Source organism: Micropterus dolomieu, linkage group LG05 (assembly GCF_021292245.1).
Source record: "Micropterus dolomieu isolate WLL.071019.BEF.003 ecotype Adirondacks linkage group LG05, ASM2129224v1, whole genome shotgun sequence".
Lineage (NCBI taxonomy): Eukaryota > Metazoa > Chordata > Actinopteri > Centrarchiformes > Centrarchidae > Micropterus > Micropterus dolomieu.
In genome coordinates, this window is record NC_060154.1 from 25,665,188 (window position 1) to 25,688,807 (window position 23,620).

At 41.4% G+C, this 23,620-nt stretch overlaps 2 protein-coding genes across 12 annotated transcripts in view; both read left to right on the forward strand.

Annotated features, from left to right (window-relative positions):
• LOC123971410 (cytoplasmic FMR1-interacting protein 1 homolog) overlaps window positions 1–23,620 on the forward strand; it is a 1,205,200-nt gene that overhangs the window by 452,145 nt on the left and 729,435 nt on the right. The gene's annotated exons all lie outside the window — the stretch shown is intronic.
• Window positions 1–23,620, forward strand: part of palld (palladin, cytoskeletal associated protein) — a 63,669-nt gene that overhangs the window by 14,615 nt on the left and 25,434 nt on the right. For 8 of the 11 annotated variants that reach the window (XM_046050197.1, XM_046050193.1, XM_046050203.1 and 5 more), the window contains 9 exons: window positions 14,375–14,550; window positions 14,847–14,913; window positions 15,637–15,754; window positions 15,874–15,936; window positions 18,223–18,364; window positions 18,500–18,523; window positions 19,257–19,376; window positions 20,879–21,344; window positions 23,059–23,094. In XM_046050197.1, coding sequence (XP_045906153.1) covers window positions 14,375–14,550; window positions 14,847–14,913; window positions 15,637–15,754; window positions 15,874–15,936; window positions 18,223–18,364; window positions 18,500–18,523; window positions 19,257–19,376; window positions 20,879–21,344; window positions 23,059–23,094 — 1,212 coding nt within the window. The remainder of the gene's footprint in view (window positions 1–14,374; window positions 14,551–14,846; window positions 14,914–15,636; window positions 15,755–15,873; window positions 15,937–18,222; window positions 18,365–18,499; window positions 18,524–19,256; window positions 19,377–20,878; window positions 21,345–23,058; window positions 23,095–23,620) is intronic. The other 3 variants (XM_046050198.1, XM_046050199.1, XM_046050202.1) reach the window with 3 other exon arrangements.

Here is a 23,620-nt window from a genome sequence, read left to right on the forward strand (position 1 = left end):
TCCCTGTACAACCAGAACGGCTAAATCACTCTGATATGAGACTGTTATTTGCTTACTTTCCAGAAATATCCCATAGTTTGTATTCTAGTTCTGTATCTTTTTTATATTTGGTCTGGGGAGCAATACACCCTGGTCTTTGAAGTGCTTGTTATTGGCTACTTGAAATTAACCTGTCACGTTGAGTATCAATTGCTACCAAAATCATTTTACTATTTTGATTTCTTGATGGGATATTGTACGACATCATGAATTTTTGACCAAAACGTCAGTGAAAAAAAATCTGAAAAAAAGAAATAAAATTGCAAACAATAAACTGCAGACAAGCAAGCATCAGTTGCTGTCCTGTTCTTATAATGTGAAATCATGATTGTGGCTCTCTCTCCTTTGCTTGTACATGTAGCTTATACCTCATACCTTATACAACTTACTATCTTACCTCATAATCACAGTTCCACTATTTTCTCACAGATGTTGGCCCTGTTTTCACATTTTGCCATTTTGCATAGTGGACAGACCCTCAGATGGCAGAGAATCATGTAGGTAATCGTGTATTATGTTTTCTTTTGTCTGGTCTATGTCATTTTATGATCGTAGATTTTCTTTTTAGTTTAAGGTTTAAATTCAACCTATGGGACGTGTAAAAACACAAAACAATGAGAGTAACCATTTCATGTCAAAAGAACATATTCATGTTAAGAAAGCACAAAGACGTGAGAAAAAATTAGTTATATTTCTTATGGGTTTGGTTTCTTGGTTTGTTTGGTTTAGGCAACAGTTTCTATTCTTTCTTTTTTTTCTTTCTTGTTTTGGACCTACATTGATTAACAGCACTTTAACACTAAGACAAGGGAAAGATGCAACTTCGGCACACAGTACCAGCATGCAGAAGTAGTTACTATACCAGCCAACAGCCACAGTAGCCCTTCCTCCTAGATTGTGTGAAATAGAATTGGTATGAGGTCATAGCAGGTGACCCACTGCTGACTCATGACGTAGCCTGACTGTAATGCTGACTGTTTGGCCTGTTTCAGGAAGGCCATAATTTTATATTCTCCCTCATGGACTCATTTGATCTCTGCAGGAGGAGGGGAAAGAAAATAATTCTGGTATTTTTATACCTGCTTTTTAAAGATTTTATTTTGCAAGCATGATGTCATTTCACATTTAAGCTCCAAATAACGAGGGAGCCCAGTGTGACTGTAGGGGTCCACTCATACCTAAAATTAATACTATAAGGGGACTATTTGAAGGAAGCATTCCAGAAACATGAAAACATTTAAGAGGGTGGAGCTTTAAAGTATAGAGATTTTGCAAGTTGATGTGAGGTAGTCAGTTTGACGTATTATTTAGTTCTCACCATGCTGATAACTGAACTGTGGCCACGACTGTGTTATACGTGTACAAAGATGTGTTCGAGGCGAGAGTACATTTGAGCTTGTTCAGTTCAGGCTGCCAAAGAATTTCGCGAAGTAACCATAAATAGACAAAACAACTTTCATGTAATGGACAGTATATCACCACTGAGCAGACTAAATAGCTATGTACCACTGGCGCAGTTAATGTCAAATCTGGCCTGCTGAACACTTCAAGACATGAGCAGTCAAACATCCAGATGGACGCATGTCAGTGCTATTCCTCAGTGGTACGTTAATGGCATTTGTGACGAATGGAGCTGTTCTGTCTAAGCCTTAGCGGTGGCACCTGGAGAGTGTGAAGTTTCACTTAACAAGGTGAGACTTTTCCTGCTCCTCTTCTGGCCCCGGAGTCTAGAAGCCTCCTGACATCGACCCCTTATCACATATAGTACCAAAATTCACACTAATCCACTTGTCCTGTTTGTAAAACTAGCTATTTTACACACGCCTGCTTCCACTATGGACATACATTATACAAGATAGCTCTAGTCACCCAGTTCATATTGTGACAGGTGTTACTTTATTTTCTATTTATCAGGACTAGTCAATAATTTCTATAATGTAATGTAAAATTATGTATTATGTAACATAAAACACAGTGTTCAAAAAGCTCATTACGTATTTTCATAGGTTCCGCATTTGAAAGGAATTAAAGAGGCCATATTATGCTTTTTGGCTTTTTCCCTGTTCTTTATTGAGTTATATACCTTTTTTGTGCATGTAATAGGTTTGCAAAGTGAAAAAGCCGAAAGGGAGTTCCCATCTCCCACAGAAAACTCTGCTCTCGACTGCCTGAAAATAACTCGTTTGTAATCCAGCCTTTTCCGTTTGTTCTCTGTGACGTCACAGCTAAATGCGCATCATATTGCTCGCCAAGCAGCCAGTCCGACACGCCCTCAAAAACACAAGTGGAACACTGAGCTGCAGCACACACCTCTCCTCTCCCTTCCAAACACTAGCTACCCTCCGGGCAGTCAATGGATATAAAGTTGTTACTGTGATGTAGAGAGAGCTCAGTTAAACTCACCACTCTGAAACTCTTGCTCCAGTCCACATTGCTAAGCTGGTTAAGCCTAGTTCACACTACACGATCTTTAGCCCGATTTGCCGGTCGGTGAGCTCGGCGACCGTCAGGCTGTGATTGGGGGTAAATCAGCGATCGATCTGCTGTCACCAGTCGTTATGTGCGAACTACTCAACGACGCATCAAAACGGCTCCCCGACACATTTCTGACACATTGCAGACGACAGCCAGATATCTAGCATGCCAAATATATGGAGAGACATCCACATCCAGCCAATGAGAGCAGGCAGCTGGCAGAGCAGGCAGCTACGTTTTCACTGCAAAACACTTTTTACTCACCTCCAGCTCTGTAGCTCAGATGATCCCTGCTACCTTCGTGTGCTAATCCATTCTTTCACCCATATTCTTTGTCTTCTGATTGGCTAGTAGTCCTTAACTAGGTACTGCGCATGTGCAACTCCCATCAAAGACCATGTAGAGGCAAGATGTATCCCCTCCATGGCTAAAACGAAGCATCCAACACACAAAGTGAAAATAGGAGCTGCAGCAATGTGCAGTACGACAAAAATATAGTGTTTTTTGAAAATGAAACCATGTAAACTTGTTCTGGTACAACCCCTAAGTAAGATTTTGAACCTGAAAATGAGCATAATATGACCTCTTTAAGCATTACTTTGTGCATACTGTATGGACTTTAGTGTAAATGTATTACAATTATATTATTATATATATTACAGATGTTAATCAAGAGAAGGAAATTCTATTAACGTTAGCTCTGTACATGGACCACCATACACATAGCCAAAAAGTATTCTGGGCTTATTACCAGCACCGTGTTGAAATCACATTTAGTTCTAAGTGGGTGAGTCTTGTACTCCATGAAAAAGGATTTGTCACACTTGGACTTACTACATAGGTGACACAGTAAAAGAAGGAATGTTTTCATTCTACCTGTAGTATATGGCCAACCTTGATAGGGTCAATAAATTACTAATAAACTAAACAATCAAGGGAGAAAAAGTTAAATACGAAAGGGAGTAGTGTAGGAGTAGAGGGAAATGAGATTTGCAGAGAGTTATATAAGCGGATCAGTGACAGTTGAAGAAGTGGAATACCAGATTTAATATGAAGCATGTCTGTTGCGGACAAAGGCAGCAGTCATGCACGGCGGGAGGATGGTAATCTAAGACAAGTTCAACAGGAGGATGGGCAGAGGACACTCCATAAATCTTTACTCTGTACTAAAGCCTCTCCTCCATGTTGAGTGTCAGTAGGCATGTTTGACCTCATCTGTAAACATGCAGACACTTCACCATCACCATTAACCAACTCCAGAGAGCCTTGTGTGGTCAGTGACACATGAACACTCCAACTACTTTAAGTCAGATCACAACAGCTCCGATTACTTGGGCCTAACAACAAATACGACCAAAAGCTTCATTATTTCAAGTACAGGGCACGGAAAAACATTGGCCAGGTACACATTAGATTAAGAGTGGACAGGGCATCATAGATCTGCCAGGGCTGTTGTAGACAGTAGCGACAGTAGTGTCTTCCTATGAGACATTCGAGTCCTGTCTGTCTCTGTTCTGCACTCAGTTAAGGTTTGTAGTTTTGAGTCATCCGGGCCTCGGGGTCTGTTCCACAGCTGGGCTGTGAACAGTAAGCACCGGGTTACATTCCTCTGTTCACCTGTTAAATGACTCTCTGCTATTCATCATGCTTGATAAGGCATGGCCATTAGATTCAGCTTACAGTAATCTGCCTTTTGATGAGATATTTTGGGCTGTTATTTCTTCCTGGATTGCTGGTTGGATTCCTGTGTGGCTGCCAAAGAGCCGTGTTTGATGTTGAGCCCAATTCAATTATGTATCTTTGACAATATTGAAGTGGTGGAATTTAGTGTGTGCTGTGAGCATTTTCGTCTGTATAGAAATAGCAACAATCTCTCTTGGTGCTTAAAACTGTAAAATGTGTGTACATGTGTTGTGCACTTGGCCGTGTGTAGTGCGCAAATCAGAGTCGGTGCAGGGATGCTTGTTTTACGAGCAGACGAAGGGTCAAATGGGACTCATAAAAACAAGCTTGAGTCTTCCTTCCCATGTACATGTGACAGGATAACAGCTGTTTGAATGTTAAACTGTCTTACAGAGAACCTCAAGATATGCATCTTTGTTCCCCAAGTCTTTCCATGTTTGTCTTTTGCTTATCACTTGAGTAAAATATATCTGCCTTTCCCCCCTTTCAGTTCAGTGCCGAGGCTCCTGATATCTTGGGGAGAGAGTTGGAGTGGGGGGTCGGCAGGGTTTAGTTTCATACCGCAGAAAGGGGAGGAGGGAGAAAGGAAGATGCTTCATGTCTGGCTCATGTTTGGCTGATCAGAAGTCCATAAATCCAGAGTGTGACGGAGAGGTCACAGAGTTCAATCACTGACTACAGCAACTTCAGCCTGTTGCCTCTACTGTCATTTATCTAGTACTATTTTGTTGGCAGTAGTTTCACAGTAATTTCTTGTCCTTTTTAGTCTTCAACACAGTAGAAATACAGGGTGCAGTGACGTTCAGTAACGTGCATCCAGTTTGTGAAGTATCTTATCAGTGTGTTGCTCACTATCTCCACCCTTCTTAGAGTGGCTAAGATTTGGCTTTAGAACTGAAAAAATGCTAGAAAACCAACGTTGAGGTGCGCTACTCACCCACACACGAGGAGAGGTTGGTCTGGCTCGGGCTGTGATGGAAGCACATATTTTTATATGGTTGTGTGTTTGCATGTTTGTGGCAAGTTCATGGGTGGCTGGTGGAAGGGGGATCATGCACATTTGGGGTTTTTTCGGTGTATTTACTTGTCTGGGCCTTACAGATGGCCAGAGGTATGCTGCTTCGTCTGTATAAAAACTTAAAAACTGCACCTGGCCTGTGCAATAAACAGGATGTCAGCTGTCACAGGACAGAGAGTAACTATCAAAAAGAGTAAATACCATTATATAGTTACTCTTTGAAAGATGTACCCATACAGTAGGTGAATCAGAGCGTACACATGTGACCACAGAGCTACGTGGTTCTGTGTGTTTCCGCTATTGCATTAACTCCATCTAATTGTTGTTCCCAGAAAGTTATGATACATACCTAGTGCTGACACACACAGTTATGTGGTTTGTCTCCAACTGTAATTACTCAGTGGCAAGAAGATCGATGATTGTGGTGGTGGAAGAAGTTAGAAATCTGTAAATTGATTAAAATTTGAAGCACAACATCTGATGTAAACATCCTCTTCCAGTTTAGGTGCGAGTACAAACAGTATGTGGAAATCTACTGCAGCTTGGATGTTTGAAGAAAGTTTTTCGTTTAATGAGGCCCATGGCTCCTCCATAAAAATGAAAAGATACATTCCTCCATACCACACCAGTCAGAATTATACTCATTCACACCCACAGGTACTCTCACAAGTAGTTCACAAAATGCCAAAAACATATGTAACCTCACTGTTGGTCTCTAGAATAGCGGGCTGATGAGACATCTGATCGTGTTGGCCAGCAGCTCACTTCCTTTTAGTAGAGGCTTCATGTTGTTGTTTAAATATGTGGGCTCATTTATTTTATACGGCTGATATGTTTAATTTTGGGCTCTTCTGGATGTTGCTTTTGTTGGTTTTCATGTTGGACTTATTTGACAGTTGGGAGGATATATTGTCCTCACAATATGACATCATGAGAGGACATAGTCTCTGTTTTTGTTAGTGTCATTTGGTCTCCTTGGAGCAAAAACAGAGGTTGCCCTGACAACATGCCCCCATTTTTCTGTGATGTCAGCTGACCCTTGAAAGACCTTTTTAAACAGTGTTATATTATGTGGAAATGGGTGTCTGAAAGAATACGTATGAATGTTTGGTTGTTTTTGGTGTGACTGAAAAATGATTTAGCATTTATGTGTGTGTGTGTGTGTGTGTGCGTGTGTGTGTGTGTGTTTGAATGCCGTACTGAGTCCATGTGCACCTGTGTATGTTAGTATGTTAATAAACCCAGCGTGTTGCTTGGATGGATGTTATTCTTATTGACTCATATTTTGGAAAGCTGCTTCCATCTGCACATTTTGTTTATTTTTATTTTTGTTAATTCTCTCTTCTGTCCCCAGGAGGAGACCGGTCAGACAAAGCAGTTGGTCTGAGAAGGCCGCTGTCTGTCATTCAGTAATTAATGGGAACATCCAGAGACTGTAAAAGCCCTTCCACTTATTAACCCATGTTTTATAGTCACTTAGGGAATGTACAGTGCTTTTCATGTTGTTATCGCTACTAATGGGGGCCTCTTTTATTTCACAAACCAGAAGAATTTGAATAAAAGAACCAGATTGCAGTGTGTGCCACTGGGACAGGACATCGTTAGGTGTGTGTTCTTCTCATCATAGATTTCTATGTTATGTACAATCTCACACACAGACACGCAGAGAGCAGACCTAGTGACAAGCACAGCAAATAATCCCTACGTCCCAGTGGTAGACTCTCACTGACAGCGACCAAAATATCATACACCACACCCTTTCATTCTGCTGTGGACTGTGCATCAGGCATCGACCCTATGCCTCTAAACAAACCACAAATACCAGATTTATATTTGGTGATAGGTGAATTTGGCGTTTGGAGTGTTTATTATATGGTCTCAATTTGTGTGTATGTGTGTGGACAAAGCATGACCAGTCACAGTAGCCACTGCCATTTGTCTTGTACTTGCCAGGTGCTGAAACTCAAAGTGGTCTATTTAGATCCAGACTTATCCAAGCTATTTTTGTTCAGGCCTAACTGGGCTTTTTAAGTGGCCTATTTACTTCTGGCATGTGGGATTTATTAAATGAGGGTCAGTATATTTAGTGCCCTCTCTTTTTGTGTCTCACTGTAGTACATACTGTAGCACCGTCATCTTTTATTTTCATGATTCCCCCAACCTGCAGTCACAGATCAGAGACCCGGATGTTTCCATGGTCACAGGGTCATTTGGCTGGAGCCCAGGGTTTGCTGTGGTGCTTTTGATGGTCAGCAGACTGTGGTCTGGACTTGTATAAGAGCAGAAAAAGCAAGTTTTGTTATTTGTTTGGGAGACAGATGCCACAAAGAAACAGCTAAAAAGTCCATGGCCTTGAATCTGCTTGTTTAAATGTTTGGAGCCCACAAAATGTATCACATCAGAGGACGTTTACCTGTTTCCAGCTATGAGGGGTTTAGAGTTGCTGTGAGTTTGACTAGCATGGGTTGGATTTATCCTTGTTTTAAGGAAGAGAAAAATGTGGAGACAATTTAAACAACCACTGGAATTATATGAATGCCTTCAGTGTGGGAAGCAGAAGTTTTAGTCTTTTAAATGAGTCTTAAATGTATTTTTTCTAACCTTCTGTCTTGTGTGGAATTTGGCAGTCCGGGGCTGCTCCCTCCCTCTCAACCCCTCTGCTCAGTCCGAGCATTGTGTGTATGTCTGACTGTGTGACTCAGAGTGGCAGTCCCGGTGTGAGAGTGTCAGTGTACTCAGTGTGTGTCACGCTGTCAGGAGGAGAAGCTCTGTGTGCAACCTAAGATCAAGGAGGGGAAAAAGTGTGTTAGGTTTAACTAACTGGGAGCAGCACGTCAGCTCAGGTAAGTTACAGTTTGAACATCCATCTTCTCATCTGGTGATGTAATTTGCTGGTACACTCAGGTGAAAGTCAAGCTTAGTGTACGTGGTAAATCTTTTTTATGATTTGGTCTTCACAGTCTATGCGTACATTAATTGTTACAAGGGAGATTAACAGACTCAAGGCACACTTCCCCTGGGAGAAGTCATGTGGTTGACATCGCATTGAACCTTTCTGAAGAAGTCTTTTAGGAGACCATTGCTAACTTATATTTTTGAATTCTGAAAAATGTGATGTTGCTCTCTTAAACAGCTGATAAACAATGTGTCATTTTTATTTGAATGAATTAATCATGGTATTATTGTTCTTTGTGAACAAAAAGAAAACTGTGTTGGTGTCTACTAATTTCTCGGCCCTCTGACAAAACTGAACATAACTGAAAAATTAAATGTGTGTGTGTGTGCCCGTGGGGGGTGCATGTGCATGTGGGGGCATCCCCATGAGTGCCGAGGTGTGTGCATTTGTAGCTCAGCTGCTGCATATGTCTGTCACTATTTCAGTGGTCTATCTCTCTCTCTCTCTCTCTCTCTCTCTCTCTCTCTCTCTCTCTCTCACACACACACACACACACACACACTTACACACATACAAATACACACATTAGATACACAGATAGAGTTAAAGTTTGTTGATTCGAATTGCAAGAACTGTACATGAAGTGTTTATAGTATTTGGTATAGTTACAAATACATTTCTATTAACCACAGTAATAATTTTACATTAATGCCTGTGATGATTCAGTCTGAATCATTTGCCTTCTCTGCACATCGACACTGAGGTCTGCTCTCCTGTAATGCATCATTGGTCTGTTGATGGACAACATGAAGGAGACTGCCAAGTCGCCTACCCTCCTCCTGAGTTAAAATTCCTTGAAGAAAAGCATCCTTCTTTGCTTCCGGTCAGAGCTCCGACTGTCATCTGCAGCTGTCTGCTGTCCGGAATATTCCAGTGGACTCTGACCCTTGATCCTGTGCTCCTATTAACAGAGCTCCATCATCAGATGGCTTCAGCTGCTTTATTAAGCTGGATTCCTGCATGTATCATCATTTATTAAGGCATTTGTGGTTGCATGCATGTATAAGCACATAGCAGAACACTAAAACTAAAATCTCAAATCTGGGATGCTAATATTTTCTTTTCTCTACAAGACAACACTCAAACTAGCAGATGTAAGTCTAGACAGACAGTAATGCAGTAATTCTGAACAATTATTGCCATTGTCATTTAAATTTGATTTGCGGAGCTCAAAACAGTAATATACCAACCTTTTCATAGCATTAAAACTGCATTTTACTAAACTGTTTTTTTTAAATCAGTCAGAGACATTATACTCCTGCCAGTGTATTAAAACTGATAGACTGAAGCAGGTAGAGTACAGTGGGTTTATAAGAGCAGTTTTGCCCAAAATAGCTTCCTGCTTCATCTGGAAAGATTCTGATGATAGCAGTGATGGTTGTAGGCTATATAATATAATCTGAGCTGAAAGATGCTAAAATGCTTCGTAGGGATGTGATACCTTTCATGTTACATGTAGTCTAAATAATGGTATAATGTTTACTGTAGGATAAATCTTCTGGGGACCGTGAATGTCAGTACCAAATTTTATGGAAACCCATCCATTAGTTGTTGTGTTATTTCAGACTGTTAGACCAACAATGCCATCCCACTAGCCATGCTGCTAGTAGCATCTAGTGGCCATTAGAGGAACTGCAACTTAAAATATATTTTTTGTGTTAATTTTTGGCATGTTCAGTTGTTCCAGGTTTAATAATGGGAATATTTGGTTAGGCAGGTAAATGATGCATTCAATGCTACCAATATTAGCACCATTACAAACCTGGAAGCAGGTAAATGGTGCGTTATGTGGTATTGTGGATAATTACTGCAATAAGGAGGGCTGTGGTGGGAATAAATATTTGCTGCTTTAGTGAGGTTGAGCCTGTAGACCTTTCACTGAGCCTTGTGGAGCTGCATTCATTGTTGGTTTCAGTCAGCATGCGTGGGAAAGAGGAAACCCAATATGCTTTCCATTTTATGCTTGCATGAATTAGGAGATGTCGTGGACAATAAAACCAACATTGCTTGCTATAGAGTTTAGGCAGTCGCAGTTGACCTCTATTGTAGTTTGTAATTAGGGATAAAGACAGCCCTGATGCCGCTCCTCTTGTCCAATTGCACTTTGGTTGACATCTGTGGTCCACAGCCTGGAAACTGAGCACTGAGCAAACTTGGGAGTAAAAACAAAGACATTCGTGTCTCAGGAAGTAAACATCTAGTCCACTCATGCCTTATGTCCCATGTTGATAGTTGATTGACTTGTGGGTTTGTTTTTGCCAGCTTGTCTCTCCTACATCTTGTCAAGGTCGTTTTTGTGATTGAACCCTCCTCCTTTCTTTTTCTCTGCGCTCTGGCCTCCACTCGTTTGGGTTTGTGGTGGAACTGAGCCTTGCTTCATAAAATTTTCCATCAACAGCAGCAAATAACAACAGGGTCAGATGAGGAGAGCGTGGCCCTCAGCACGCACTATGGAGGCCAGGGCAATGGGCTCTGGTTTGGCCTGTCCCGTGGAATGCTCTCTTCTTCTGCATTTGAGTAGGTTAGCATTGGGAGCACGGTGAAACTAAAATCTTCCTTCCGTTGATATCTGAGGCATCATCTGCCATCAGTTGTCTTGACTGAGATGTGTATAATTGCTTTCTCACATGCCATCTTTATTCAGAGAGCTGGTGACAAGCTGGATGATTGTGAAGGTGGGATGTTGGCTGGGTGCCTTAGGGTGGGAGATGAATAAAGAGTTGAGGCATTAATCAGAAGCCTATTTCATTTCAGCTATTTTGCATGCGTGTTCTGAACAGTTGTTCAGTTGTTGTTGTACTGGTATTGTGTGAAGAGGAAATGGGTGGTAAAGCTTCATTCTGCCAAGAAATTTGTACCTTCACTCAGTTTTCTCAAGGCACTGAGTGACTGCCATTCTAACACTAACACACCCTGCTTCCCCTCCAAATGAGGCTATTGATGATTAAGTTCCTTCATCGCCTGCAGGACTGTATGTGACTTAACCAAGTCCCCACTCCCCCACTGGAGAAAACCATCCGTGCTGTTTAGGCCTAGCACCATGTTCAGCACATTCCACATAAATAGAGAAGGGATTAAATAAACATTACCGTCTGTCTCTAAATGAGTTTACAAAGTAATTATGCATAATGGTAGATCATTAAGTTTGATTAATAAGGGGTTTTATTGTTGTGCTTGTCAGGATTGGCTTGTGTTTCCGTGTTTATGCTCAGTCAGCCCTCAGAGGAGCACAAGCTGATGAGTCCTGAGGCTCTGCTCTGGGTTTCGTCAAATTGTGCCCAAACAAATTTACATTTCCATTCCTTTACTCCTACTGAGCAGATGGTCTTTGTTTTAAATTCAGCTGGGAAAGCCTGGTAGACGTTTGGGCCATAACCAGAATGGAAAACTACTGAAGACATTTAATAAGAAAAACCTCATAAGACCACTGATGAATGCGTGAATTACAACTCTATTTTTGCATTTTAGTTCATATATGTTGCTGAACAGAAATGTCGTATTTCCTATTTCCTTTTTTTGGGATCTGAACAGATGCAGGCCACCCTGTGCAAAACATATCCCCATGTTGTTTGCTGGCCTACAATGAAACACACACACTTGCACACACACAGTACCTCCAACAGCTTTAACATCCCCCATCACAAAAATAGTCGTTAGTTTAATGACTCCATGTGTTACAATTAGCCCTTGTCTGTATGTGTCTGATTTAACATTGTTCAAAAAAAGTCCAAATGAGTCCCCTACGTTGATGGGATTTGTATTGTGTGGTCCACATCAAACTGAGAGCATATGGCTGCAAGATCCGTGGTGAACCATTTTGATTAATACAGTGAGTGACTTAAAAGAAAGTAGCGCGGTTTAAGCAACTAAAGAAACCTGAGTTTCATGAGCAAATCCCCCAGCAGACATGGCAGTCACCCAGACGTTGTTTCCCCTTTTCTCCGCCTGGCTATAATCCGGAAAAATGGATTTCAAAACCACACAGACATATTGGTTTGCTCAAACAATCATTTTTTTACCACCAATCACCAGTCAGTTTTGTACCAAAGAATGTGGCCTGTGTCATTCATTAAAGTCATGTTTCACAGGATCCCTGTGTTGTCCCAGCCTTTCTCTGTGTGAATAATGTACCGATAGCTGCTGGGGTGTTTGAAGCATGGCAGATGACCCTTGGTCTTAGTTGACTCGAGAGCTGACATATGAGTGGATAAGGTCTCCCAGCTCGTGCCATGAACAGCTCTTCATTAGTCTCGTGTCATGAACTGTTTCCTATCAGTTAACACACCGGCGTCTGGCTGCATGATTGAGCCAGCCAAGTTTCCGTTGTTTCACTTCATCAAGTGATAACACAGAGGAACTACCCTGAGGAGTCTATTGTGCAGGAGGTTTGGCGTCAAAACAATGGCAAAGAGAGCTGAAACAGAATGACATGGCTCTGCACTGATCCACCTGTCACCACTGATGAATTGCTCACTGTGATCCGTCTCACAGACAAACTATGACAGAGCGTATCATTTTTCCTGTCTGACCCAGCCTGACTCACGCTCATTCACCTCCTGTTCCTGTACTTGCCATTCACACATTCACTTTCCCTGTCTCAGTCTCTGCTCCCACACCCACTCTGTCAGGTGTGAATCCTCGAGTATGAAGTGTTGTCTGAATATTTTGGCTGATGGATTGCTCTCTGGAACAGGAGCTAGCCTGCTGTTTGACTGACACGCCAGAGTGTATAAAATCAAGTAATGGCCGTGCAGCAGGATGTTAGGGATTTTTATACAGCCCTCCAAGATAGCTGGAATGCCCTCAGGTCAGGGCTCTGGGAAGACAGAGCAGCTGTTTTTAAGGCATTTTGGGAATTCCTGCCCCTCCCTTTGTCAGTGTAGAGGTCGAGAGATGAACAAGAGATATATGCCCTCTCTTTTAAAAGGGTGCTCATAGGCTGTATGGCACGTAGTGTGTCAGTGGAGTGTGGGTATCTTGATTTAATGTGTCATAATGCACTTTAAACAGAAGATAGCACATTAGTACTGATAAAAGCAACATACTCCCACAAATCATGACATCTGAGGCCAGCACTTAAGTGTGTGTGTTTGTAGGAGATGGGTGATGTGACCCCATGTTGTTTGATCCTACATTTGATGTGGTAACACGGTGCTGGGAGGCGTCTGCTTTAATCATAACTCTGTGGAGAGAGATGAGACAGATGAAGCTGGTTGTATACGCTCTCATCCCTCCTGGTTCCCCCAGGAGGTGGTACAGGGCCCAGGCGTCTGCCCAGACACACCGGCCTCTGATTGGAAGGAGGGAAAGGGTCTATCTGATTCCCGTAACACGGCGTCTTGTCAGTGCCTCAGGGTGGCTGATGTTTGGCAGATATGGAGGGTGTGTGTGCGTGTGTGTGTGTGTGTGTGAGTGTGTGAATGAGTAGTTATTGATGTTAGTTAGGTTGGCAGGCCTCTATCATGTCTTGCAACGGTATATTTAAATTCAGGTATTTGTCAAGAAGAGTAATGGCCAAGAAAAGAAAGCAGACATAAATTTGAGTAAGGATTCCTATTGCCTGTGGTCCATAATGTAAGTTTTTGCCTTTACTAAAATATTAATTTCATTTGGCAAGAAGTGAAATAAATACCCAGCGACAAGACAATAGTGAAATAATATGACATATTATAATATAATGTGAAAATTTCAGAACTCTTTCTCTGAATAGCTCTGGAACTCCAGGTACACAAGTTAACCATAAAATCTACCAATGAAAAAAATGCAGCACCCCTTGATCTCAACAATGAAGTTGGTGAGCGTTACATCTTATAGGAATGATGGCCAAACTACCCAGACTAGAAATACCTTGCACTTATCTTTGAAGCACTCTCTCTAATTGTGACTGATAAAAGTCACAATTAATTGAATGCATAGATGTACACTGTGACAGTAACCAAAAGTAAGTATTGCAACAGTACAGGCAGAATAAAAAGTTTAAAAAGTCAGTTTCTACTCTGGAGAATGCTTCTTGTACAGTATTTATTACTCAACATAGTGCAGTTTGCTTAAGCAATAGGATGGCATTTGAACAGTCTACAGGCTACAAAGGGAGGATTTTGGTGTCTTTGTTCTCATTTACCGAAGGACCAGTGTGTCACACTTGTTCTGATTGGCACAATTATGTTGAACTAACTAAAGTTGTGATTCACCTCCTCTACCAGGTGGTTCTGTGAAGGCCGTGAGCTGCACAACTCTCCTGACATACAGATCTTGAGGGATGGTGACCTGCACACACTGGTGATTGCTGAAGCCTTTGAGGACGACACAGGACGTTACACCTGCGTGGCTTCCAACAGTCTCGGAGCAGACAACACCTCTGCTGAGGTTTACATTGAAGGTCAGACGTTTTCACATTTTTTAAGGCATTTATATAGTACTAATTTTAAGACCAGCAGCCTCTGCTGATCTCCACATTTTAGTATATATGAGATTTCATGGTGGCTAACCTACTGTAATGTTTTGCTGCACAAAAGGAATATTGCGTTATAACACAAATCAGGGCTGCTAGTCTTCTAGCACAACTGAGCTATTTACTAGGAATCTGTTGTTGATTTGTTATTATTATTAGCATTTTCTGTTGTTGCAGAGATGGGGTGTATCATATAGGAATCATTTTGTTTTGTCCCATTACAGGAGCTTCGTCATCAGACTCAGAAGGAGAAGGAGCTGTTCCAAAGTCCAGATCAGGAACCATGCCTCAGTACGTGTGTTTCAGCATGGCCTCTTGTGACCCCATGACCTAATGAACCTTGAACAGGTTAACTGAGCCCTGCAGCAGCTAATCAGGTCTGCTGCCTTTAACTAGGCACTTAAAAGGCCCTTAAAGAGCCTTAACCCAGTACACAGGCCTCACTCTATATAATGAGAGGTGCAGAGGGTTAATATGGTAAAAGCAAATCACCCTGTCTGGACTGTCCTCTGCACTTACTTCCAAATGTTAAACTTTTGACCCTTTTCCTGCTTTCACTCTCTTCTTTAGTTTGTCTTCCTTTTCTCTTGAATCATTTTGCGTCATTTGAAAAATATGATTTTTTTTTTGTGCTATTTTTTTCAATTTAGCAATAACTAGACTGACAAAAATCTGTCTACATATATGTTTATTTTCATGTAGACTCATATTAAAACATTTTTGTAATTAAAATTAATTAAATAATGCATTTGGAGGAATGTGCAATCCATATGACAGTACCCGCTCTTGAGTGCTTTCTGGTTCTCTAAATGTTTTTGATTATTATCTGTTGTGTAAATCTGCCTCCATCTGGACTACTTCCTGATTCCCTTTCTGTTTACACATTGAAGCCAAGATCACTGATATCATCTTAATTACTGGAGAGACAATTTTCTATGATTCAATTACCATATTTCGACTAAATATTTTTTTTTCTTTTTGTGTACATGCTGATTTATGCTTTCTTCATTTTAGAGTTCAGAAGAAGAGTACTTCAATGTCCCTGACTATACGCTCATCTTCGCCCAATATCCATGAGGTCCTTCCTCGTCGCTCCACCCTTGTCCAGTCCCTGTCTCAGCCCCCACAGCGGGTAAGCAGCTACAGCACACAGGAAAGTAGATCCACACAAGCTCATCCACAGTGACAAAAGCAGACACCTTTCTGAATGGTCTCCACCTGTTCAGAAAGTAAGTTTTTATGTTCTTCTAGATGCAGAGCCCAGTGTCGTCTCTGTATGGTGGTGATGTGTCAGCTCCTCCTACATTCACCAAGGTAAGTCAGAATACACAATATACAATACATACAATACATTGGATATGTCATTCCAAAGCCGTGCAGCTGAAACAGGCTCCACCCAAGGGTGGATTTTGTAACCTGGCTGCAGGGATTTGCTTCCATTTAGCCTCAAAAGCATTAATGAAGACAAGCACTGACATTGGGCGATAAGACCTGGCTTGCATTTGATATTTCAACTCCTCCTAAAGGGCTTTGATTGGACTGAGGTCAGGGATTTGTGCAGGCCAAGTTCTTTCACACCAGTCTTGAAAAAACATTTCTTTAAGGAATGTTTTTTGGCATGAAACAGAAGGGACCTTCCTCCAACTGTTGCCACAAGGTTTGTAGCCTACCATTGTCTAAAATATTTTGTATGCTGTAGCATTAAGGTTTCCCCTAATTGTAACTAAGGAACATAGCCTAAACCATGAAAAACAACCGCAGATACATACACACTTACATAGGATACATCATGCATACAACACATACACGCATACAGTACATGTACTTAGTGTCCTTCCCATAATAACAGTATACGGTGCTGTGGCTTTCAGCAGTGGGGGTCAGATAAAACATAAGCTTTGATGAGAGCTCCTCCTCCAGCTCAGACTCTTCAACACAGCCCCCAACTTCTTCTCCCTCAGACTGTGGGTCTTGTGATGGTGGGACTGAGATGGGCTAAGGCAGAGCTTCAAACGGCCCTGCCAAACCCACAAGGGTCAGGTCTCTTTCACTCTCATTCAGCCAGTCAGGCCCTAAATCATTTTCCACTTCATTACAAAAAGACATTTGTTTTTCTTCACCCCCACCCGCCTCCTTTAAAAACTGCTACAGGCTTTAATCATCTCCATGAGTGGATGCTCGCCTCTAGTGAAGTCAGCACCGTGATGTCACCCATACAACACACCCACACACATCCACTCATGATGTATGTTCCATCCCTGGTCTTCCCAAAAATACACCCATGCCAAAGACACAGTCAGAGAGAGAAAGAGGCTCAGGCTCACAGGCATATTTATTAACACTGAGCCTCTTGTTGATGGATAACAGTGTCACTCTGGCCCTGTTAACTAGAAGAAGAGACAGTACAGTGTCGACAGTGGCTTCTCAATCAGCCCCTATGTTGATGTTGTTTTTAGCTATAAGCTGCCATATGATGGATTGGACACAGGAGTTAAATTGGTATTTGTAAGTAGAAGGTCCTGCAATTCTGAGTTTGAGTCCTCGCCTTTTTCAATTGCCTTAAAGCGCGTTTTTTACACATTTGTAGATGAATTCAATTCAGTTTTTCTGATATAGTGCCAAATCCTAACAGAAGTTATCTCAGGGCACTTTTCATATAGAGTAGGTCAACAATTATAACAATGTTACTTACAGAGACCCAACAATTCCCACCATGGGCAAACACTTGGCGACAGCGGCAAGGAAAACTCCCTTTAACTGACAGAAACCTCGAGCAGAACCTAGACTCAGGATGGACAGGCATTGGCCTTGACCGGTTAGGTTGAAAAAGAGAAAGGTTTAACTGGAAGTATGATAGATAAGTGTGTAAGTGATAAGCACACAGCAAAGTCTTATCTTAGTTATCTGAACAGAGTGGCCAATAGTTTCCTACTTCCTACTAAAAGCTAAATGCTAGCTTTAAGTTAATTATTTACTAAGTAAATATGTACACACACACGTTCAAAGAAACAGAAGGTGATCTGTAAAAATCTGATTTGGGAGAGAAATCCTCTTTCACAGACTTCCAAAAAGACAGGTATTTAACTGTCACTGATGATAACTAGGTGTTGGAAAGACTGACCTGTCAAATATAACTTGCACTTTCAATTCACATTATTTTCTAAAAAAATAAAAATAAATTTGGTGAAATACAGTATTTTGAGAAAGTAAACCTGAGGTTATGTCAGCTATTTTGATCAAAACAGATGCTCATTTTAGAATAAAGTTGAAACAAATAGAGAACAGTCAGATTTATGCCAATTTTTGGGTTACACAATGGCCAAAACTATTGGACCAGATAGATCCAATAAAATGTTTGTGGATATCAGGTTCTTGGAGGAAAGCTTCTTTGCATTCTAACAAATGATTGTATCTGTGATGTTTTGGCCTCTCAGTTCCTCGACAGTGCGTCATCTTCAGCAACATTTGTCTCCATCTACCCCGTGCTGTAAAACTGAAGCAGATTTATCATTGTCATTACCGGTTTTAGCCTCTTCTCATTTACTCACTCACTCCTTTTTTCTCATTACCTCCATCTTACTTTATCCCTCCTCTGTGCAGCTGCTGCAGGACGCCCAGGCATCTGAGGGCCAGGTGGTGGTTCTGGAGTGCAGGGTACGTGGAAGTCCTCCTCTGCAGGTCAGATGGTATCGCCAGGGAGAGGAGATCCTGGATTCCCCCGATTTTCGTATTCTCCAAAAAAGTGAGCTCTTCTTCTCAGTTGTCATAAAACTCATTTTAGCAGAGTTGTTTTCAATTTTTAGCATTAAATTGACAATGCTATAACCAAAATCTTTCTGTTTGTCTTCCTTCATACCTATAATACACTGTGAATCAGAGCCTCGATCTGCAGCTGAGCCAGGTATGTTACCTCAATTCCTCCCAGGTCTATCTAATTATGACTCGGTCAATTACAACACTGCTTTCATGTACCCAACCGCAGTCAGTGGTTAAAATTAGTAATTGATTATTAGCAGTGTCTGGAGACTCAAATTTAGTTTGCTTTATTATCAGCTGCAGGCGTTCTCTCAGTTCTTATGACTGAAGCAAATCACAATTTAATCAGTCTAAATGTCTCACAGGACACTCATTATCACATTTACTTTATTCAGAGGGTGTCGTTGGGAAACCCCACCACCCACAAACATCAACACACACACAAACTCACAGCTAAACAATGACACACACTAATTTATGTCAGACTGTTTTCCACCTGTGTGACTCAGGGGTCACTTCAGGTGTTACTTTCAGGCTGTGAGTCACTAGGACGTCCCTGAACATCTGCTCTTCAATATGTGTGTCTGTCCGTCCTTTATGAGTAGTTACATCCATGCCTGAACTGTGACTCACCGGTCTAGATAACATGTACATCAGTCTAGCGTGTGCATAACATATCCATCTAATGTCTCTATTACATGTCATTACAAACAAATCCAGCCTCAACATGTCACTCCACTCCATACCTGTGCAGTTTGCTGTTCATCGGTGTCAAGTCTTTTAATTCCACCCATATAAATCTAACTTTTCGGATCATAAACGATTTGGTCATTAAAGGCGTATTCATGGTGGTTGTTGTTTGTTTTTTTTTTTGTCAGAGGAGATCTGCACCCTGGTGATAGCCGAGGCCTTTCCAGAGGATGGAGGTCTGTTCTGCTGCACCGCTTCCAACCCATATGGATCCATTAACAGCACAGCCCAACTCACCGTCACTGCAGGTGCGTAAGACACAGACAGAAAGATATGGGCAGCATGATGCCACCAGGCAGCGTCTGGGCATCAACAAGAAGCAGGCACCACAGTTGAATGTTCAAGCCAGTGTGGGAGTGCCTTAAGATGCAGTTCCTGTCTATCCTAACTGCTGTTTCACTGAGTTGGGCCCGCGACACAAAGAAGGCTGATCCAGCACCCCAGAACCAACCCCCTCTTTGCCTGCACCCACATGCTCAACACAGCCCCCCATTGAAAGTTATATTCACTTTTGTCTGAGACATCACCAGCTAAAAGCATGCTAACCAACAACAACCAGCTAACAACATGTCACGCTAACTAGCATGTTGCTGTAAATGACAACATGTTGCTCAACCCTACCAAGCAACAACCAAATTATCATCCTTAGGTACCTTACCATAGCAAGCAACAAGTCACACACTCTACCTCAACAGTTAAGCATGCGAACAACATGTTAAGCTAGCTAGCATGCTGCCAAAGCCACCAAATAAACCAAACAACATTTTAAACCAGTCAATATTCACTATGTATTAGCATCTTGATAACTAATTGCGCTTGAGTTAATGTTGAAGTTTTGAAAACTATTGTTCCATTCAGAGGATTATTATTTTTAGGAGGACATTAACCAACTTTTGTATATTGAAGCTTCAGTAACAGATGATGGTGGGAAGCATAAAATAGTCCTTCAGAAACGTGATGTCCTCAACTATACATTGTTGTTTTTCTGCAGTTTAGTTTCGGCATTTAACAGAACAGCCTTGCTCAAAGGGCCTTTTTCATTAAACAAGGATAACATTATTCCACACAGATACATTTACTTTAACCATATACCTTAATGGTCATTTATAATGTGTAGAAACAGTAGCATCAAAGGGTGAGTATCAAGTTCAAGAACCCACCATTTTTAAGCAAGTATATACCGGTATGTTGTTTAAAGTGCTTACAATCTAAGAGCAGCTCTTGTTTTCAAAACATGAATATCTAATTGTAAAATTAAACAAAAACTAAATGCAGATTTTCTCATTTGCAAAGTATTTTTTCACAACAAATGTAATCTGACAAATGATTCGGGGTATGGTTACACTAACCTCTGAGAGTCTAGTTATTCCTCTGAGGTAGTGTGGTTTGGGATGAGTTATAGAAGTTTGGTATGTCTCAACTACATGACTATCTTTTGTCGTGTTTATTATTGTGTAGTCTGTATGGGAGAGGTGTGAGTTGATGAGCAGCTCTTTGTGAGTACAGCAGGACACAAATATGTATATTGTGTATTCTCACAGACAGAACTGTGTATGTACAGTGCAGGACTCACCGCACAGTAAAAGGAAAGGCTGAATAAACAGAAATTGCATCAGCCTGACTGGACTCAGCTGGTACCTTAGATCAGATCAGCTGTGATACAGTCTTGTGTGCGTAATCTGATGTGGTGGCCAGAAGAAAAACTAAACATTCCAATATTTTCCACTTTTCTCTTGCTCATTCCTTTCAGCAGCTGAAGACTTATCCAGTAATGGCATGTCTGGTGATAGCTCAGGGTTTGAGGATGCAGCAGCCTTCCCCCCTCCTCCCCCACCCACAGAAATCAGTCTCCTAGAGCTGCCACCCAAGACGCTGCCTCAGCCCGGCACTGAGCCTTTCCATATCAAGGAGCTTGAGATTTGGCCCAGTGTGTCATCTCTGCCTCCATTACAGATAGGCTCAGAGGTGGAGGACACGGATAAGGGAAAAGGGTCTATACAGAATGGCCGACCCTCAAATCCTCCATCACCACCAAGCCCACCTAAAGCAACCACACCCCCACTCCCACCTCCACCTCCACCTCTGCCACAGTCTGACACTATGACAGCCCAAAGTCCAGCCCAGGTGGCACCAGCCTCACCTCCATCCCCAGGCAAGCTGTCTCCATCCCCTGGGAAGGACGGTCCTCCACTGCCTACCAAGCCTAAACCAAAGCTGTGAGTACCTGTCGTGTCCCCATGTGTCTGTGCCCCAGGGGAAGGCTAGTCACCAGGGAGGGCTGGGTGGGAGGTAGACAGACTGGGAGGCCTGTCTGAGGTCTGGTGGAAATGATAGTGTCTCAGCTTTGTGAAAGGGTTAAAGGGGAATCCCAGGTCTTTTAAGAACAAAAGCATTCCCCTGCCTTTATGCTGGTGTCAATGTGGCATCGTGTTTGCCAGGGCAAGCCTGCCAGCTGCTGCCTGTCTGTGGCTGTAAACAGATCTGTGTGGCTTTTGCTGGATGGCTCCTATTGATTATGTCTGACCTCGGATGCTCAGCCCAGGTCAGAGCTGTTGTATTTCTTTCTGTGAGCTCTATAGGGATCAGGTAGGATGTCACTGTTATTAGAAGAGAGTTGGACATTGAATGGCTTATTTTCAATTGTCCTGCGCATGGATTATTTTTTTTACCTCACTCGCTGATGCATTTCTTTGTCATTAAAGGTTTTTTGCCTTTATTAGCAAGAGTACAATACAGAGCGCTTACAAAAAATATTGATGATAAATGACAGCCATACACAGTTATAGCATGTTCTTTCACTCTTTGGTTGTTTTTGAGATATTGATTTTCCTCTCTTCACTTTGTTTAACTTTCAGCCACCCTAGCAGATGGCAATGCCTGTCTGGTTGTCGGTTGGTTTTTACAAACAAAAAATAAATAAATAAATAAAAAACTTGCACAGACATTCATGATGATCATGATTCATGATTCTTGATCACCTGACTTTTTTTCTAGTACCACTATGAAGTTGACATTTGCGGGTGAGAGTAAAATATCTCAAAAACTATTCAACTATAGTAGTTCCAAGTTCACTACGAAGTGTAATAACTATAGTGATCCCCTGACTTTTTCACGATAATCAGGTCAAAATTTTCACTTATTCAATGAAATATCTCAGCTACCACAAGATGGATTGGCTCTAAGCTTTGTGTAAACATTAATTGTTCCCAGATCATGATATGATGACCTAATCACTTAGGTGATGCCCTGAATTTTGGTTGGATTTCAGTAAAATGTGGTGCAGATATTCATGGTGCCCAGAGGATGTACTGTAAAAAACTTTGATACAGTGACCTTTCATCTAGCGCCTTCATCGGGTCAATTTCAAAACATTTCTCCTTATCCAGTACTTTGCATTATGACCAAATACATTTCTTTAGTTTGTCTTTGGTGCTAATTAGAAAATATTAGCATGCTAAAACTAAAATGGTATTTGCTACATTATACCTGCTAAACATCATAATGCTAGCACTGCTGACATTCGCATTTAGCTCAAAGCACCACAGAGCCGCTACCCTCTTAGTCTTGGTTTTGCTCTTATTTGTTTTGGTATTCTTAAAAATTTCTCTTATAGTTTGGCTAAACTTACAGAGATAGGGAGCTTTTTTGTGGATGTTTTTAATATTACAATATGATGACTGTCAGTATTTAACGATACAATCAGTATATCCCATCAAAAGCAGATGGTTACCAGTGTTGCCATGGGTTTTGACATTTAGACATTAGCCTGTGTTTAGACTAGAGTTTGGTTACAGTGCAGTAAAGCTTTGTTCTTGCATTGCACAGTCAATTTCCACTGCATGTGTACTGGATTTGATACTGCTGTTTGCTGCTACATTAATGCACATCTTTTGGCATAAATGTCATGACATGTTAATTCTGTGCTTCCAGAGCTGAGAATATAGAGGAGGAGACAGAAAATGACAGGTAAATATTTGGCTGTGAGGGTGATGCTCTGGATGTGATTTGAGTGGCGCCACATGAAGCCTCATTATTCAAGCTATCATGGAAGCAAACACAGACACAACAGCAGAAATAATGTTACGGCACATGTCATTTCTGAATCATTTCATGTAAATGACTTTCCATTATTATACTGTAGGATGATAAATCGGTGGCAGCGGTTAGACAAGAACCGAGAGGAATCAGCTGAGCATCTACAATTAGCATAAATTACCCATGTTTGTTGGTGAAGAATGTGCATACCCTGGATGAACAAGTCTAATGTGGATACAGAGGAACTGCTAACGTGAAATATGATGTCCTTTCATCCAATTTTTATATAGAGCCAAGTAGCCTTTCAGATTTTAGTTTTGCCATTGTACTTCTTATGCAAATTTCACAATAAAAGTGAATTATTGCATTTTAAATCTTACATCTGGCAAGATAGACCAATATACCAATTTTTCATAAAAAAAATATTTTCTTTCTCCCATGAAATATAGTTAATGAG